This window comes from Macrobrachium nipponense, chromosome 46 (assembly GCF_015104395.2).
Source record: "Macrobrachium nipponense isolate FS-2020 chromosome 46, ASM1510439v2, whole genome shotgun sequence".
Taxonomy (NCBI): Eukaryota; Metazoa; Arthropoda; class Malacostraca; order Decapoda; family Palaemonidae; genus Macrobrachium; species Macrobrachium nipponense.
In genome coordinates this window covers 43,419,790-43,434,789 of record NC_061106.1, presented here as the reverse complement: position 1 = coordinate 43,434,789, position 15,000 = coordinate 43,419,790, and the positions used below count along the sequence as shown (strand labels likewise).

General features: G+C 39.1%; 1 protein-coding gene across 3 annotated transcripts in view; it reads left to right on the top strand.

Annotated features, from left to right (window-relative positions):
* The first annotated feature begins 441 nt into the window (after positions 1-441).
* Positions 442-15,000, top strand: part of LOC135214988 (uncharacterized) — a 79,064-nt gene continuing 64,505 nt past the window's right edge. Inside the window, exons 1-2 of one of the 3 annotated variants that reach the window (XM_064249498.1) lie at positions 442-514; positions 681-1,118. In XM_064249498.1, the coding sequence (XP_064105568.1) occupies positions 1,082-1,118 (37 nt within the window). In that variant the 5' untranslated portion in view covers positions 442-514; positions 681-1,081. The other 2 variants (XM_064249502.1, XM_064249499.1) reach the window with 2 other exon arrangements.

Sequence of the window (15,000 nt, the reverse complement as noted above, 5' to 3'; positions counted from 1 at the left end):
CTGGAATACGCTTTTTTTAATATACATGGCTACTGTCTGCAGTCTGTATATATGTATATAATTATATATATATATATAATATATATATATATATATATATATATACATTGTATTTCCACATTCTCCTTTTCAATGTTGAATTAAAAACTATGACGTGGGACTGAATTAGAGTTGGCGAAGGACAAATAAACCCGCATAATATTACATTCAGGTCTCTGAGGGGGCCAGTTACTCAGTCTCGCATGACGCAAGTTACCAAATAGTAATTAATCAAATTGCGTTAGTGAAGGGGGGATATGTTATTCAGTTGTTAATATACAATTTAGGACGATAAACCGTATATTTGAATCCTCGTGCGGTACAAAAGTTATGTTACGGAGGCGTTTTTGAGGTGGGAATGAAAAAGAATACTTGGCAACTGACTTCAACTCCAGGAGAGAAGTTTGGAGTCTCGTTTAGTGAGGAGAAGGACGCCAAGAAGTGAACGTCTACTTTACGTAACTGTGTCGTGTTTGTAAGTGTAAAGTGTGTGAGAAAGATCTTAAAAAAGGATGAATTAATATCGTAATATCCATTACTTGTATAAATAAACACAATAAGTGAATTACCATCGAGATGAAATGTCATGAATCTAAGTGAAATGTTTCTCGTATAAATTGTTTATTTTTATTTTTTATTAGGGATTTTTTTATAATTAAAATATCTAGTCACTTAAGAAAAATAAAAAGGGGGATTTAAAACGTAACAAGTGTTAAAAAAACAAAATAATAGTGAAATATTTTAAAGAGATACGACCCAGGGCGAACGACATGATGAAGACGGGCGACAGTAATTGACGTTGTAGTCGTAAAGGGTAGTTGGACAGGACACCCATCTCTATTATTATGAATGATATAGTATACCACTGCGCCAGGAAACCAGACATTGAGACGATGATGATGATGATGGGGAACCCATCCCATAAGGGCGTCGTCGTACGCTGACTGACGCCCCTGGAACGTTTCATATGCGAGGGGGGGCTGTACTATAATAGTAGGCCTATTGGAATCATTGTGACCACCATTTCCAAATTCTCCACAAGATGATTCTCAGCAAAGATCTGCAAGAGATTCTTGAAGGTAAGTCGGAGTTTCGTTTGTGTGGGTTAATTTTGTCACAAAATTTGCATATAAATCAATTTTAAATGACCGAAACATGACGTTTTAGGCCTACCCCCAAAGGGTCACGAAAATCCACCTTGCAGTAGGCCTTATAGGCTAGTAGGTATAGTATATTTATGACGTCGGTCATCTGTATTTATGACACAAATTATATCACAAAATTACGTAAATTAAACCCCCCCAAAAAAAAAAAATAACGTTTTTTAGGACCTACCCCTAAAGAACCAGGGTCACGAAAGTCCACCTTGAAGTAGGCCTATAGTCGCTAGGTAGGTATTTATGACCTCGGTCGCGTGTATTTATACGGTAGTCGAATTAAAAAGTAATTAACTACCCATTACACGTGCGCATTTTCAGTTGGTTTACGGAGCCTAAAAGTATATAGTATTTTCTTTAAGTACAAATCTGGCAGTAGCTCATAATGTAAGTATAGGCCACGATAGGCTTATTAAAATATGGTCTTGTTAGTACTGGTTATTCCCTTAGGCGTATCTTGACACACGACTAACTCATTATGAAAACAAGGAAAATTGTGGCATGGTTTTGACAGTTGGTATCCCCCCACCCATTGCCTGCAGCAAATGATATATTCACACTCCAGAGTAGCTAATCTTTGCCTTGAGTGCATGGGGGCCCTGTAGACGAAAGAGGGGGAAATAGGCCTAAAACCACAATAAATGTCTTTTTATGTTTCGGTTAGAATTCTCTCTCGAGAAGCTTATATATACTACTTAGGTTAGAACGTTCAACGCTCTATAATGACATTTCGGCATTTATGATAGTTGGTATATAGACTACTGCTTTTCCGCTGTGCATGTATGTATGTACGTAAACATATTACGTAAACTATACAGAAATATTTAATTAATAATGGAACATGCAAATACCGACCATGTCTTCTTCCAAACTATAATTGGCCGAACAGTTTAAGAGTGCAAGTCTATGGTTAACCGTAAACGTCCTTTAGAATATTATAAGTATAATTATCACCGGTTTCGTCATTTGCTGAGCGAACTTGTTCGCTGACATTAACGTCCAGGGAAAAATTATTTATATCACGTGTAATTAGCATAACTGTTGTGGTTTTTACATTTCTCATGATAAGGGGTGTATCGCCTTTAAGGCCAGATCACTTGATTCTAAAGTAGCAGTGTAGTTGTGCCTTATTCCACTTTTCGTGTTTATTCCGTTTGTAACATTAGGTTGTGTTGTGATGCCGCCTTCACAAGTAAACAAATGTGTCTTAAAGAATTTTAAGACACCGAATTATAGCAAATTCCGTTCATACATATAAATTATATATTAAGTATCTGATAAGCCTTTCGTCTTTTCTGTGGGTATCCTGAAATTGATGCCTATTCGTCCTTATGACTTTACTATAATAATATACCTAATATGCAATTTATATATGTAATAGGACTTATTCACTATTTTTATAGCTAATATCATCGCACCAGCAGACCCTGTTTACAGGATAGCTAGTCTACGAACAGTCACTTAAAAAAAGAAAAAAAATCCCGAACTACAAACGGCAGAGTGCAAATAATCCGTGACCTTTCGACGGACAAAGGCTGCCCAAAGGCTCCCCCATTGAAGTCCTATCATGGCATATAAGAAAAGGGAAGAAAGGCTCGCCCCTCCTACCAGCAGCAGCAACTGCCACTGGGGAGAGAAGTAGCTGACACAAGTCGTAGGAGCCACTTCAATTATAACCATAAACTCCTTTATTACGAGGGTCATGGCGCCCGTAGCTCGCCACACAAGGCTTCCATGTAAGATATATATATATATATATATAATATAATATATATATATATATATATATATATATATATATATCCCTTTAGGAGCCCTCTCACGTCATAGGAAAATCGTTGCATTGGAGTTTTTCCTGTCGAAATATGCAAAACTAAATATATATTTTTTTAGTGAAATTGAACACAGAATTACTTTCTGTAAAATTAATGGAATTTATAATTTTTGTATGCGTACACGAATATCATCAACTAGTGCCATTTTAAGTTAGTTTTCTCTAAACTGGGTTAAACGTGTCTTAAGTTTTTGCTTACTTGAGTTAATTCCCATCTGTTCTAAGAGTTTTTTCATAGGTCTTCGTGATTGTCTTGATCTAGTTAGTGGAGAGAGAGAGAGAGAGAGAGAGAGAGAGAGAGAGAGAGAGAGAGAGAGAGAGAGAGGAGAGGAGAGAGTGTGTGTAATAAACGCAAAGCCTTCACGTGACGCCTAACACCAAAGTGACACCACAACACGCTGTATCGGGGTGTTTATAAAATGTCATTGTAACATCACGTGAGTGATTTAGTACGTTTTTTGAGAGACCCCGAGTGCTCAGGTGAGCGACTCTGTAACCAATGCTCTCATTCACCTTGAGTTTTATTACGGGGAAAAAGGTTCAAGTTTGGCTCTCTCTCTCTCTCTCTCTCTCTCTCTCTCTCTCTCTCTCTCTCTCTCTCTCTCTCTCTCTCTCAGAGGTTGTTTGTAAAGGTTAAATATCGTCGTCCAGTCCTGGGCCAGCATTTCATACCACTGGCTCTATGGACGCATGGCCCAATAGAGGGATAATGCCGTCAGTGCACCTCATGCGGTGCACTGTAGGCATTACTTAAGGTTCCCTGCAACGTCCCTTCGACCCCTAGCTGCATCCCCTATAATTCCTTTTGACTGTACTTCCGTTCATATATTTACTCAGAAGTATACTTGCCACCCTCTCCTAGCAATTGATTTATAGTACTATAATTGTCAGGTTTTCCTTATGTTATACCTTTCAAACTTTCTTATTCTCAATTGAATGACCTCATAGGTCCCAACGCTTGTCCTTTGGCATAAATTCTATATTCTATTATTTTCTATGCTATTCTATATAAGCATAAAGAATGATGGTTCCACGATCCAATCTTTAGGCTGATATGTACTAACGTTCCAAGCGTCGAGAATTGCCTTTTCAAACATGGTTTTTTATATGACTGTCGATTTTATCGGTACGAATACACTAATTCAGCATAATTTACGAATGGGTTGACTCTGCTAGGGACGAGCAGTATGCTTGGGGCTTGTTCTTGCGTGAATCAAACGAGGGAAGGGCAAAGTGATACAGCAGAGAAAGCGGAAGCAATGATAGAATCCCAGTAGCTTATCGTACTCGACCTTTCGTGCCTGCGTGGTTGTGCGATATATAGTTTATCGCTTTTTTTGTTAGTATTTATGATTATTTTTTGTTGTTGATATATTGGACCCTGTGCTTTATCATTATTTGCTCTAACCCATCTGTTATTCTGGTAATGTATATGCATATTCTATATATATATTATAGAGGGGGAGAGAGAGAGAGATATCTGTATCAGTAAATCAAGCAAGATGCTCTCTGCCATTTGCATGATAGTGAAAATATTGTTGCCACATTTGAAGCAACGATGGTTATATTTTGAAGGTTCATTGTAAAGCATTTGAAAAAAATAGATAAAAAAAATATATGAAGGTTGAATTACCCCGTTATCAGCTGTTCCCACCACCCTGTAATTTTATGACTTCCCAAGTACCGTAATCATCATTTACGTGAGAAAATTGCAGTTTATTAATGTATTCGTAATCATTCATCGAGATGGATTTTAATCTTTATTATTATTATTATTATTATTATTATTATTATTATTATTATTATTATTATTATTATTATTATTATTATTATTATTCAGGAAATTAATACTATTATATTAATCACGATTAACGTGAAATTAAAATCATAATCGCAAATATTAATCATCCTTCATTGGGGATGAACCAACGCTTTGATCCAAGACCTTCATCAGTCAGCAGATGCGCTTGAAGTTGCCTGCTAAAGGAATTTTTTTTTAATTGCCAGGGGGAAATTCCTGTTAATATTGACATGGGGTGGTTACCAAGGCATATTCTAGTACTTATGGTTAGTTCATCGTTAAGAGCTTTCTCTCTTTTGGTACGTCAAATCATTTATAGCGATTTGCTTATACTATAGCCACTTACTGAGTTTACCCGTAAACACACACACTCACTCCCTCTCTCTCTTTCTCTTTCGAGATGATTCTCTTCACCATGCACTAATACAGTTAGTGTGGTTTCGAACACGTGTGTTCAGCAAAAAATATCACTGATCTAGCTAATAAGCGGCTGCACTCCTTGGCGCCTGTTTCTAATTTCAGTCTTTAAAAAAAAATCGAAGTGTTTTACGAAGGAAAGGTCAAATGTAATACTGCAATGGGGAGGTCGGCGCCTTACGCAAAACACCGATTAATTAAAAAGGTCGGCTCCATACGCAGAAAACACATTAAAAACTATATGGGAGTCGGAGGGTGTCGTATTGCAACGTCGTTAAGGAATTTTCAGTGACGTACTTTAGATTGTCTTTTGGCAACATTCGACATCTTGTACTAAGGAATATGATGATGATAAAGCGTTTTACTGTTTCGGCAAAGATGATTTCTCATTTTAACGATGAAGTGTGACGGTGTCACGGAAGGAGTATCGCACTAGAGAGAGAGAGAGAGAGAGAGAGAGAGAGAGAGAGAGAGAGAGAGAGAGAGAGAGAGAGAAATGGGCGGCTCCCTGAATTACATCCTGTGGGGGGAAAGATTCCCGCTACGACCACCACCATTGTCGAATCTTCTGTTTGAAATGAGACGTTGCTCCGCTTATAAGACCCTCTCCACCCCCGCTTCCAATACTCCCCAGCCCCATCCTCCAATACACACCACACCTACCGATACCACCCCGAGCCCCACCGCCAACCATTACACCATCAAACGTTTCCTCTCGATGATCCTGTATTTTTCACATAACTCCCATGATCCTCTGAGCGATCAGGATTCTCAGCTGTTGTCATTTCTTGATAATGTGCGTTTAATGAAACATTCCTTCATCTTTCTTCAAAATAATTTTCATCCATTTAGCCTCGTTGAATGGTATGGGACGGGGTGGGGCAGAAAGTCACGTTCTTTACTTCTCGTGTCTCACGCTCTTAATGGTTTATTTTTGAATGTGTTAAACTACAGGGTGGGCCAAAAGTAGCCTCACAGTTAAAACAGAATAAAAAATAATTTATTAAACGCATAAAATTTTTCAGACATGAATAAGTGGCATATTTAAGAATGAGTGACATGAAAAGGATAAAAATAAGTAGCATGTATTAATGGCACAGTATTAATTTTCTATTGAAGAGTACTTAGAATGAGAAACAGTTCATGAAGTAACTGTGAGGCTACTTTTAGCCCACCCTGTATAATAGATTGCGTTGAATGCTGTGCTGTTTTGGGAAGCAGTCCAGTTTATGGAATTCTCTACCAAATTATCAGCGTCTTTGCTTTATTATTATTATTATTATTATTATTATTATTATTATTATTATTATTATTATTATTATTATTAATTATTATTATTAAATAAGACCAAACGCATGTTTAATAAAGTCATGACAACGTACCATCGACGAATAACCAGATCCAGTTGGTTAAACAAAGTGGCACTGAAAAGAAGTTATTAAGATCATTTAATCACATAGTAACATTGATGGTCATTTGTTTATATAATTCCCTTCATAGATGTGCCTTTCCTCCCGTTATTTCCCCTGTCGGCTGCCAAGTGCTCGTCATAGGGATTGATATGGCAGTAGTAACATTACATTGCAGTAGTAACATTACATTATAACGACCTTCGAAAATATAACATTCTCATTAATTTTAAAGCAGTAATCAAACGATTTACTATAACTTATCGAAGTTTCCCGGATTCACGAGACATATTTCGTAGAAAATGAGACTTTCTCTAGACCTATAGTAGGTCCTGCACTTTCCATTCGATCATGGTCAACATTACGCATGTCTCATCTCACATTTTTTTGTTCCTGTCGACCTTTTCGAGGCCTTGGGCGAGGCAGAGTTTTTTTTTATGCCTTCCTTCGTTTTTCTCTGCTAACCCGTTCATAAGTCCCAACCTGACCATGCTGCGTTCTTCGGAGTTGTCACCAGTTTTATCAGGTAGTCCCATTTTCTGCATTTTTGATGGCGTCCCTTAAGGCTTTGAACTTTCCCCTTCTTAACTTCAATTCCGTCCGCTGATGCATGTTACTACGTATAGTGAATGACTGTGCCTGCCCATTTCATTCATTTTTTTAAAGATAAAAAAAAATTAAGGTACTAGTTGTCTTTGGTTATTCAAGTGACGTTTATCTCTTTCCCAGTCGTGAAAACGTGGCTTCAATCAACTCTTTTTTGCTGGGTCTTGCTAGGTGATCATATAAAGAATCTATAGGCATGCCTTAGTGATAGAAAGAATGGTAACTCTGTCTACTTAGCATATGTGTGTGAATGTATGCGTTTATGCGTATTTTTAAGTCTCGTTACTCCTTAAGTGTTCTGTGGTTCCCATGTGAGTGTGTAATCGTTGCAGATCGCCATCTGTGACTTAACTGTACGTTAGCTTTGGATCTTCTTCCTTAAGCTGCATTGGAATTCACTTTGGTTGACCAGATAGTGACCCAGCCCCCCAAAAAGAATCTGAATTAGCACCAGACAAGAGTAACATGCATTTCTTGCAAGCCGAGACGATGAGTTTAAGCCTCCTTACGCCCCCCGCCCCCCAAAAAAGCAGTAAAAATAGATAAACGTGAGGAATATGATAGTGGTCTGGGGCAGACTCGTTAATACACAAAAACGTCTCCGTAACTGAGCTTGTGTGACCATCCACCCCCACCTCTTGGCGGGGGATGGATGGATAGATATACCTCCTGCACGTCACCCATTTTGGTGGGTGTGGGTGAAAAAAGATGGTTTCGTTGGGTGTTTAGTGTGTTTTATGTGTTGGGTTGAAATTCAAATTGGGTTTGTAGAAGAACTGTTTTGTTTTGGTTAGGCGTATATATACTATTTTAATGCATTTTCCTCTCTTATTTAATGGAAATGCAAGGGTGAATTGCTTCTTTCCTAAGCGGTGTACTGTAGGCATTACTTAAGGTTCTTTGCAGCGTGCCTCCGGCGCCCAGCTGCAACCACTTTCGTTCCTTTTACTGTATCTCCTTTCATATTCTCTTTCCTTCGTCTTACTTTCCACCCTCTCCTAAACACTTGATTCATAGTGCAACTGCTTTGAGGTTTTCCTCCTGTTACACCTTACAAACCTTTGATTGCCTATTAGCGTTTCATTGCTGAATGACCTTATAGGTCCCAGTGCTTGGCCTTTGGCCTAGAGTCTATATCCAACTCAAACTCGAACAATTTTCGAGGCCATTGTCACCGTAACGTTGGGCCTCGTGTTGCAAAAATGAATTAATATCATGATTGTGGATTTTATCTATTTATTTATTTTTGCAAGTAGAAATATGCCTTTTGATGCCAGTGGGGTTGTTGCAGAAGAATCTATTTTTGCAGGCCAGGCTGCTCAGCGGCAATCCACTCTCATATTGTCAGTTGGTTTGTCTGTGAATGTCACAGACACGACGAACATCTCTACCCGCATGGGAGAGGTATTGCGTTTCTCTAAAGTAGTGATAATCGTAGTGGTTGTTATTACTGAGGTTGTTGCTGTAGTTGTAGGTCTCACTTCTAGTGTTCGTGTTGTTGTGTTTGTGGTTTTGGTTGTTGTAAATCTTCGCCTTCAAACCAAAAAAAATCTGTCGTTAAAAACTGTTGGCTTCGTGTAATCATCAACTCTGGCATTTTGGATTGGCGACGCTGACAGAACTGATTTCCTTGTCGTTCAACATCCAATAACTTCAAGCTGTCGAATGACCCTTTTTATGTAGGTTTCTTAATACATTTGGCAGCTTTCATTCATCTCAATTCGATATTTGTTATTCAGTGGTAATGGTTGTGTGATCATATCGTTGTGTTACAGTAGACGGTAAATTACGTTAGACAAACTTTTAAACGATCTTTTGAATGTTTGTATTTATCATTGTAAGCAGGGATTGTCTTATATTTTGAAGTGTTAAAGGGAAAAATGACCCAGCAACGTACCGTTACTACTAGAATTCGTGAATGAAGAAAGAAAGGACTACAGTTCATACAGTTCTCCTGGTCTTTTACGACAGATCACGGAATGTATATTTTATAAGCGACTTGGGTTTCATCATGGAGATGAAGATGGCTCCTCTCTGCAGCGTCAGTTGGCTCCCAGCTGCATCGTAATCAGCTGTCTAAAACTTCCTTAACATTTATCCCGCGAAAGCTCTTAGAACCTCTCGTTCAAAAACAAATCCTTTGAGCGAGTTCTGTGCGAGTCCAGCAGTTAGAGAGCTTTTCACATTGTCAGTTGATATGACAGAAGTGATGTGCGCCTCGGTAAGGGATCATGGGCCCTAGTACTACTCCAAGTGAGGCCTCACCTTTCTCCATCGCTTTTGGATCAGTTTCCTAGTTGGACGAGTGGTTCAAGCGCTCGCCTACCGATTCGGTAGTCCCGAGTTCGATTCCCTCGCTCTGCCAACGTGGAGTCAGAGAAATTTGTTTGAGCTGATTGGAAATTAATTTCGGATCCTACAATAAGCTGCAGGTCCCGTTGCTAGGTAACCAATTGGTTCCTAGCCACGTAAGAATATCTAATCCTTCGGGCCAGCCCTAGGAGAGATGTTAACCAGCTCAGTGGTCTGGTTAAACTAAGATATGCTTAATTTTTTCGAACATTTTCCAGTTTATGGTGTTACATTTAAATGGAAAATAGGGACTTGTTTTACATTTTAGATGGAGAATAGGGACTTGTTTTACATTTTAGATGGAACTAGGGACTTTGCCTTTACTTTTAGATGGAAAATAGGGACTTGTTTTACATTTTAGATGGAAAATAGGGACTTGTTTTACATTTTAGATGGAAAATAGGGACTTGTTTCGCATTTTAGATGGAAAATAGGGACTTGTTTTACATTTTAGATGGAAAATAGGGACTTGGCTTCTGCTTTCTAACGAGACTTCTGTCAAATTGTAGTTGAAAATAAGCAAATCGAGCGGAAATAGAAAAAGAAATGACTGAAGTATTAAGATCTCCCGGCAGTTGTTGTTCCTAAGCCTCGCATGGTGGGTAAAAATACGGACTTTCCAAATTCAACACATTTCTTAAAATTAACTTCATCAGCTTCAAAAGTCTCGATGAAATGTCACACTCACCCTCTGCTTGGAAGGAGGGTTGCTTTACCTAATTAGCGCCTCAGTGGGGTAATCGGGAGTTTGATTCTCTGGCATTCCACTGAGGGGTTTCGAGATATGTATTTCTGGTGATAGAAGTTCACTCTCGACGCGGTTCGGAAGTCACGTAAAGCCGTTGGTCCCCTTGCTGAATAACCACTAGTTCCATGTAACGTAAAAACGCCATACAAACAAGCGTTACCTAATTTGTTTCACTGTAAAAAAAAGCATAGCCCTGATGATTTTCACAAGTTAATGGGCTGAAACACCTCTCGGAATTAAATAAATGGAACAATGTAGCTTTCAACCATTTCTTCGAAGTTTTGCTTTGAAAAGAATAGAGATAGGAGGCTGGAGAAGTCTTCTCTCAAAGTAATGGACGCCACATGTAGCTTGACACTCTACATATAATAAATATATAAATTAATATATATATTATATACTATAATATACTATATATACATAATATAATATAATAATATAATATACAATGTGTGTGTGAAGAGAGAGAGAGAGAGAGAGAGAGAGAGAGAGAGAGAGAGAGAGAGAGAGAAACTGGACTGTGTATGGATATGTTCTATGGACCTCCCGAGTATAGGCTGCTCCATGCAATAGTATATATGCCGTTTACCGATGATTCACTGCTTTGGTATGTCCTGCTACGCATAAAATACTAGTTTCTCTCTCTCTCTCTCTCTCTCTCTCTCTCTCTCTCTCTCTCTCTCTCTCTCTCTGCTGTATAATGTCTGGGTCTCCATCGTCCATTTAAAACGGGTTTCTTAACGAGACAAGAAATAGAATTTAATTCATTGGATTCTTTATATGTTGACGCACGACTTCGAGGTCCATACTTTGCCCTAACAAGGGATGGCTATCGTCAGTCTGAAGTAAGGGGGATTCGTCAAAATTATTTCACGATGATTTGCAAATTGGATGGCATGTTGCTTGCCCACCGGAGATGACTGAGAAGTGCGCTATATCCTAGCAACGATGTTTAAGGAGAGAATGTTATATTAATATGTAGAATATATCGGTCATTTTTACCAGATACGTATGTATTTATATGTAGAATCTACTGGACATTTTTACCAGATACGTATGTATAATTGTAATTGCCACAATGTCCTCTTAACTTCTTAAATTATTTGCCTCTTTGTGGTGACAAGCGTATCCAGAAAAGGGCCAAGAATTTGAGAAGTTAAGAGGACATTGTGACTATTACAATTACATAATATATATGGAAGTGTTTGTGTGTTTCTAATGTACTTTTCCTGGGCTGAATTCGTGCGACGATCTGACTAGACTGCATTACAGAAACCATATTTACGTAACATTTTTTTTATAAGGTTACGTTGAAATGCAATAAAAAAAATTTTTCCGGTCCCATCGCAGGTGATTTCTCACCATCCTAATAATATCAAGCAGTTTTGATATGTTTACCCAAGGCTCGTAATCTCTTTCCCACGAAGAAAGGTGAGGAGGATTTTGCCTCACTTGGCCAGACATTCCTCACAAAGAACAGGGCAGACGCACCATCTCATTCCTACTCCCAGTTCCCAGGTGAAACAAGTATCAGAGATGTTGCACTACAAAAGAGTCCTTATCTTCAGTGACTGCAATCATAAATTTCCAGTTCAATCGCCGTCTCTTCTTTTGCTTTGGTCGAGAGAGAGAGAGAGAGAGAGAGAGAGAGAGAGAGAGAGAGAGAGAGAGAGAGAGAGAGAGTTGATAGTTTCTGTAGACATCTTTCATGCCTCATTCTGGTTTCATGATAGTAAGTGTTACTCGTGTCCGGTCTTAATTTGCTGGTAAAACTGCTTCATGATAATTAATCTCTTAATTAGGACAGCTTCAAGCACCTGATGAGTGATTGGACGTGAGCTCTCATGAACAATTTATTGCCTCTCAGTGAATGCTGTAATTGGTGTCACTTATATAATTAGTAATGCCGAAATTCTTGTGTCCATTTTGTAGTGATCTTTTATGTACAGTTGTTCTTTGAAATGATTTTTTTTTTCGAGTGAAAAACTCATAGGATTTATCAAAATCATTTCAGGGGTATTGTGTTGATGCCTACGTCTTAATTTTTTTTTTTTATTGTATTTGGTAAATCTTGATGGTGTGATAAAACAAACTGATAATCTTTGAGATGGTTACATGTATGGAATTCTAATAATGATGGGTTCATTAATTATTTTTATGCTTAGATATGCTAATCGTAGTTACAGAATTTGTAGAAATTGTGTTCTTGCCAAAATGTGTAATTGTGTTTTTTTTTCTCTCAATAGTCATACGAGTTCCAATCGTGGTTGGAATCTGAGATATATGAAAAGTTCAGTCTATTTGATTTTATGCTTTAAATTGAGCTGGCTCGTAGATATTATTACACCTGAGTGAAAGGCTTTGCTGGTATAAGGGCCTCTCTAATTCAACGAAGACAACTGAAAAGTTCTGTTTACAATAAATACTGCTTTTGTAATATATGCCTCCACTCTGGTAGCAAGGAACAACAAAAAATATCCAAGGTTAAGAAGTTATGTAACTCCCAGTGCAGGTATTTTATTTCAGTTGTGATATAGCTTGCGTTACGTCACAAACCTCAACTTCTTTTTTTAGTATATGCTGAAAGGAGAAAGAAATGAGCGCCTCTCTGGCATGGTCGGTATGGTGTTGGCGTGCCACCTCGGTTGCCGCGAGTTCGATTCTCGGGCATTCCATTGAGGAGTGAGAGATGTGTAATTCTGGTGATGGAAGTTCACTCTCGACGTGGTTCGGAAGTCACGTAAAGCCGTTGGTCCCGTTGCCGAATAACCACTGGTTCCATGCAACGTCAAAACACCATACAAACAAACAAACAAACAAACGAGAAAGAAATGTTTCCTCATTTTTTTTTAAGCTGCAGCGAATGAAAGAAAACGGAGTCTCCTGATTCGAGTGGAATCCAGGACAGGACATTTCTCACACCACTTACAACCGCAGGTCTCGAATATGAAGATAAATTCGGCGTGAATAGGACGTCTGTCGCTGCGACGCTCCACTTGATCAAGATCTACACCCTCGAAAATGTCGTCGCTGTCGGTTGGGGGGGGGAGATACAAAACACATAGAGGTTGGGTGCAAGGGTCCTTTTAAATATATACTACCTTGGTGAGGTTGTTGCGCGTCGCGCCAGAAATTTGAAAATGAATATTCGCCTGACTTTGGCGGGAACATTTTGATCGGCAAACCTGACCTGAATACGTATAGTCCTTTTTTTTTTTTTGAGGATGATTCAATTTCCGATTCCCGCGTTCCTGCTTGCCAGATGTCGGCAGTTCCTGTGTGTGATACGCAACTAAAGACGAGACTTTATAAGTCTAATGGAATTCACGATCGAATTTTGGCCAAACAAACAAATGAGCTGGCAGAAGCGTGTCCTATGATAACGCAACAAAAGGTTATAAGTCGTTGATGGAAGCCACGATCGAAATTTGGCCAAACAAACAAATAAATGAGCTGGCAGAAGCGTGTCCTTGGCGGACAGGTTACCACGAATATTTCAGAGCCAATCAAGAAAGGCTTACGATGCGGGGAGCAACTGGATAAACATCCAAGAACGAATTTAAAGCCCCTGTTGATATAAAGGAGACTTCCCCGGGGCGTTATGCGTTACAGTCTGTTTATGTATTTAGACGTCGATGAACGAAAAGATCCTGGAAAAATATGCAAGAAAAGGGGTGGATGGGAATGAATATATGCAAGACGATTGGACGAGAAGGAAAAGATAAAAACAAACGAGCGGTATGGAAGAAGTATAAATTGTTTCGTTCCTGCATTTTTTGTCGTGGTAAGACAATGAATGTTCCTGTAGGTAAAAACCCAAATGGAGATGACTTCAGACTTCATAGCAACAGTGGTCTCACACGCCAGAATGAAATCGTACGATGGAAACAGCCTTCAAGAATAAATCAACCCTTTTTTTTACCGTCCTTAGAAGCGCTTAGTTTTGCAGACGAGGAAAGCCTTTCCTGCGATCGTATCCCCAGGAAATATTTTAGGGTGACGAAATGTGTAGATGGTGCCATTTCTGGCGGGTCCTCTCTCTCTCTCTCTCTCTCTCCCACGTTGCTGAGGGAGTGTAAGAATACTATCGTCATTCTCGGATTCTCCCCAGGTGTGCTGCCTTCGACCCTCGTCGCCGGGAAGTATACAGGTGTTTGTGTGTGTGTGTGCCCGTTCGTGCTAGGTGTGGGTATGTGGGTGCCCCGCGGCGGTGTTGTGGTCAGCACCAGCTCCTCTTGCACGCGAAACATAGTCAGTCATAATGTAGTTGCCCGTTTCTCTCTCTCTCTCTCTCTCTCTCTTCTCTCTCTCTCTCTCTCTCACATCGGTCCCAAGTCGCTGCAACGGACCCATATCCGGTATCGCTTCGCGGTCTTAGTACCCATTCAGATAATGAACATATACCCACGCACGGGCACATGCCCTTGGTGTGATGATCGTCCCTGGGGCAAGGTTTTCTATGAGAATCCTGGCTGCTACTACCTGTTGAAGGCTGAATTTTTAATAGGACTTGAGGAGGCACTGAAGTTCAAGGCAAGGATTAGACCACGTCCGATATTGTGCACACTTCCACGACAATCATACTCACAACATTATATGTATACATATATATTATATAATATAGATTATATATATAT